Raw genomic sequence first — 4,060 nt, forward strand, 5'->3', positions numbered from 1 at the left:
GGCGGCATGGTGGTGCAGTGGTTAGCACTGTTGCCTCACACCTCTGGGACCCGGGTTCGAGTCTCACATGTGTGTGGAGTTTGCATGTTCTTATCCCGGAGGCAATGGGCGCGAGGCAGGGAACAAACCAGCATGGGGCCCATCGCAGGGCACACTCACACACCATTCACTCACACAGGCACACCTATGGGCAATTTAGTAACTCCAGTTAGCCTCAGCATGCTTTTGGACTGTGGGGGGAAACCGGAGTACCCGGAGGAAACCCCACGAGGACATGGGGAGAACATGCAAACTCCGCACACATGTGACCCAGGCGGAGACTAGAACCCGGATCCCAGAGGTGTGAGGCAACAGTGCTAACCACTGCACCACCATGCCACCCCATTAATTAATATAGTTTTTTAAACTGTTTCACACTGTACATTGCAATTCCGTATCATATCTTTAGTATAGTATTGTGTCTTTTTCTATGGTATATGTACAGTCTGATGTCACCTATGCGTGTGCTGCTGTAGCCTTTTTGGAATTTCTTTCAGAATCAATAAAGTTCTACCACTACTTGTACTTGATGTGTGACAACAGTCCACATACGTCCATTGAAGTTGTGCAAAGTTGTTTCTGAGAAAGTGTTTTTGCTCCTGAAATAATGGATTTTTGCATCAGACAGCGATCATGTGTCCCACAAGTACATAAGTGTCAGACCTGTAGTGTGAGGTGTAGAGCTGGGTGGGGATCGGTGCCATTGGCTTTGAATAAACTGGACTGTCAGTGCTGTCACTATGGCTTCACAATCCCTTGTGGAATTGGACTGCTGACGTTTCAGGGACTCCCCATGCCTGCATTCCCACCTGCCTCTCCCTCCTACTGATGCTGCCATAGCCATATCTGCCGGAGCTTGGACATTGCACTTCATATTGCACTCACCTAGCTGTTAGCACTGCCTATAGTCTTGCCTACTTTGACTAATTGTACATTTTATTTCCCATACTCCTCCTGGGGGGGTGATGCTTGGAGACCTCAATCTATCAGGATGTCCAGCACACCCTACTACATGTGACGTCGCCACTACCAGTGACGTCCCTGCATCCAGCTTGCCGTTCTGCCTGTGTCATCTTCCATGTATGACCCGTTGCCTTACCTCTAGTTGTCCTGGTGATTGGAAGAAGACTCGGCACTGGCTTGTCATCACCTCCCTGCTCTCCAGTTATTTCTCAAATCTCATGACTTGGACAGTGTGACTTGACACTTAACCATCTCTCCTATTTGACTCTCCCTGCCGGCCCCTGGAGGATGGGCTCCCCCTTTGAGTCTGGTCCCTCCCAAGATTTCTTCCTTCTAGGGAGTTTTTCCTTGCCACTGTCGCCTTTGGAAATTACAACTGGGGGCTTTGGGTGCGGATGCTCAAAAGCATTTTGAGACGATGTAATGTTGTGATAATGCGCTATACAAAACTAAATTTGTTGTTGTTGTTGTTAACCATGTTCAGTCATGTGTCAGGAAGTCAAAATGATTTAGAGCCAAAAAAACACCACTAGCATCTCAGTGTACATGTGCTGTGGAGAATTACAGCATGAGAGCAACAAACTGATAACTGCTGGTAGAAAAGTAACTGCTGGTACAAAAATGTATTTCAGTCGTTAGAGCCCAAGCAGTGTGTGATTAACGCTGCATGGTGAGGATTCCATACTGACAAATCAGAACAGGGCTGGGTGGGGCAGATGATGTCAGCATGCTATAAAACAGTCTGCTAGCAACAGAGCCAGCATGGTGTGTTTTGCTACCTGCTTCAGGACAATGGCCGTGTATGGGGTTGTGGTAGTGCCGCTTCTTTTGTTAGCTTGCAGCTGTGGAGCTCAAGAGAAGTTAGGGTTTCCTGCAAAGACTCCTCTGTGGCTGGCTGGTTATCTGGCTAAGAAAGGGGCTCCCCAGTCGGCGGGCCTCCCGGGCGGGGTCGTGGCTCCCCAGTCGGCGGGCCTCCCGGGCGGGGTCGTGGCTCCCCAGTCGGCGGGCCTCCCGGGCGGGGTCGTTGCCACCAAGCAGGTTGCTCCTGCTCTGGTTAAATCTGTGACTGGAATGCAGCTCAACCCTGATGGTGTGAGCGTTGTATGTGGGGAGGATTATGTTGTGGTGCTTGTGCAACCAACCCTCTTTGGTAATGGACAGCCAATCAATGCGTCAGACATCATCTTCGGTGGCTGTACACCCACTGGGCAGGATGCTTCTGGCACAGTGAGGTTTCAGTCTGTGCTGCAGGGCTGTGGAAGTACACTGACGGTATGAGGGCTTCCTCCTTATGGTTGCTGTGTTGGCTATGCTAGTGCTAATGATGTTGCTCTTCTCCAGATGACTGCTGATGCCCTGGTCTACAGCTTTGTATTGATCTACGCACCCAGTGGTATTAATGGCCTCCCCATTGTGAGGACCAATGGTGCCATGGTTGGCATTGAGTGTCACTATTTGAGGTGAGGATGCCCCGTCAGCTTTGGTCCTCCCTAGACCTATGAGCCATTCTAGTTACTGACCCAAAAGGCTGCCTGCTCCTTAGGAAGCAGAATGTGAGCAGCAATGCCCTGGTGCCAACCTGGATCCCCTACTATGCTACAATGGCAGCTGAGGCACAACTGAGTTTCTCACTGAGGCTGATGGACGGTAGGCAAGGGGTTCATGCAGCACATCTGGCTTTGCTGTATCTGGGCTTGTCCTCAAGTGCATGTGCCCTTTGTGCAGATGCATGGCAGAATGAGAGGGCCTCCAATGTGTACTTCCTGGGAAGTGTCCTGAACATTGAAGCCTCTGTCCTCGTGGGCAACAGTCAGCCCCTGCGTGTCTTTGTGGACAGCTGTGTGGCCACCTTGGTCCCTGATGTGACCTCTGTCCCTAGCTATGCCTTTGTGCAGAACTCTGGGTGAGTAACATTGTATGGCTGTGTGAGGCCGCTTGGGCAATGCTGCTTGACATGCCTGCCCTTCAGGTGCCTGACTGATGCCAAGGTGACAGGATCCCGCTCCCAGTTCCTGCCCAGAAAGCAGGATGACAAGCTGCAGCTTCAGCTGGATGCATTCAGGTTCTCTCAGGATGGCAGGAGCTCAGTGAGTACAGGCACTCGTGCAGAATTTCTGTGCTTAAATGAACTGGCTGCGACGGCAGCTGACCAGCTTCTGGTGTCCCCCTAGCTGTACATTACTTGCAGCCTGAGAGCAACAGTGGCTTCTGTGCCTGTGGATTCCCAACACAAGGCTTGTTCCTTCTCTCTTGCCGCTAACAGGTCAGTGGCTGCAGCATTATGATGCTGGATTGGTTGAGCTGCTAACCAATTGCTTTTCCCCATTGCAGGTGGGTGTCTGTGGATGGGAATGACCAGGTGTGTGGCTGCTGTGACACCAGCTGTGGGCTTGCAGGTGTAGCAGGTATGCCTGGCTTCCACCAGAAGATGCTCTGGTGGCTTGTGTTGCTGTGACTGAGACACCCTCCCTCCTTGCCCTTGCAGGTGCTCAAGGCACAGGTGTTCTGGGCCCCATTGCTATCCAACAGGGTCCTCCCACGGCCAGTCAGCCTGGACAGCTGTATATTCTGAAGGGATAGGGACCTACTGCTCTAACCTGTTAAGCCTTGGCACCAGGATGGAAGGAGCCTTGCCTAGCATTCTGCGCTGTCATGATGCTTCCCCCCTCATGGTGGCTGCAGATGTGCTGGGAACTAATGGTACTGCCTTATGATTGAATAAAGCCCTAATTGTATATGAAGTTGTGTCATTGTCTAGTCATTCCTTGGCTCCCAAGCACACTTCTGGACTGCATGGAAATTCTCCCACATCACAGTGCTTCCTGTCTACGGCTACATAAATGGAAGGTGGTGGGCAAGGTTGTACGTAACGCTTCCTTCACTAAGGAAGCTTTCCCATCAGGGAAGGTACTTCAGACCTGGTACTGAGCTCCATATATAACAGCTGCTGGAGTGAGCCTTGGTACCAAAGGGGAGTGACAGCATGTGAATGCTGATTCCTACAAATGTGGGTTGGCTGTAAAAGCACCAGCCTCCTTCCCATGTGAAGTGCTACAGA

General features: G+C 51.3%; 1 protein-coding gene across 2 annotated transcripts; it reads left to right on the top strand.

Moving 5' to 3' along the window:
* The first annotated feature begins 1,769 nt into the window (after window positions 1–1,769).
* On the top strand, window positions 1,770–3,743 carry LOC125709670 (zona pellucida sperm-binding protein 3-like). Of its 2 annotated transcripts, XM_048978341.1 has the most exons (9): window positions 1,770–1,938; window positions 1,975–2,274; window positions 2,344–2,462; window positions 2,546–2,649; window positions 2,728–2,905; window positions 2,972–3,089; window positions 3,174–3,265; window positions 3,334–3,407; window positions 3,488–3,743. In XM_048978341.1, exons 1-9 carry the CDS (start codon window positions 1,795–1,797, stop codon window positions 3,580–3,582), a joined length of 1,224 nt encoding a protein of 407 aa, XP_048834298.1. In that variant the 5' UTR covers window positions 1,770–1,794; the 3' UTR covers window positions 3,583–3,743. The 2 variants fall into 2 exon arrangements, with proteins under 2 accessions (XP_048834298.1, XP_048834297.1); XM_048978340.1 differs by having other exon boundaries at window positions 1,770–2,274.
* Window positions 3,744–4,060: the final 317 nt, after the last annotated feature.

Source organism: Brienomyrus brachyistius, chromosome 16, assembly GCF_023856365.1.
Source record: "Brienomyrus brachyistius isolate T26 chromosome 16, BBRACH_0.4, whole genome shotgun sequence".
In the NCBI taxonomy this organism is placed as follows: Eukaryota; Metazoa; Chordata; class Actinopteri; order Osteoglossiformes; family Mormyridae; genus Brienomyrus; species Brienomyrus brachyistius.

Bases quoted from the DNA above. Each gene is read 5' to 3' on its own strand.
- LOC125709670 (XM_048978340.1), top strand. From the start codon at position 1,795: ATGGCCGTGTATGGGGTTGTGGTAGTGCCGCTTCTTTTGTTAGCTTGC. The intron at 2,906-2,971 runs GTGAGTAACATT...CCTGCCCTTCAG, and splicing joins GCCTTTGTGCAGAACTCTGG to GTGCCTGACTGATGCCAAGG. The intron at 3,266-3,333 runs GTCAGTGGCTGC...TCCCCATTGCAG, and splicing joins TTCTCTCTTGCCGCTAACAG to GTGGGTGTCTGTGGATGGGA.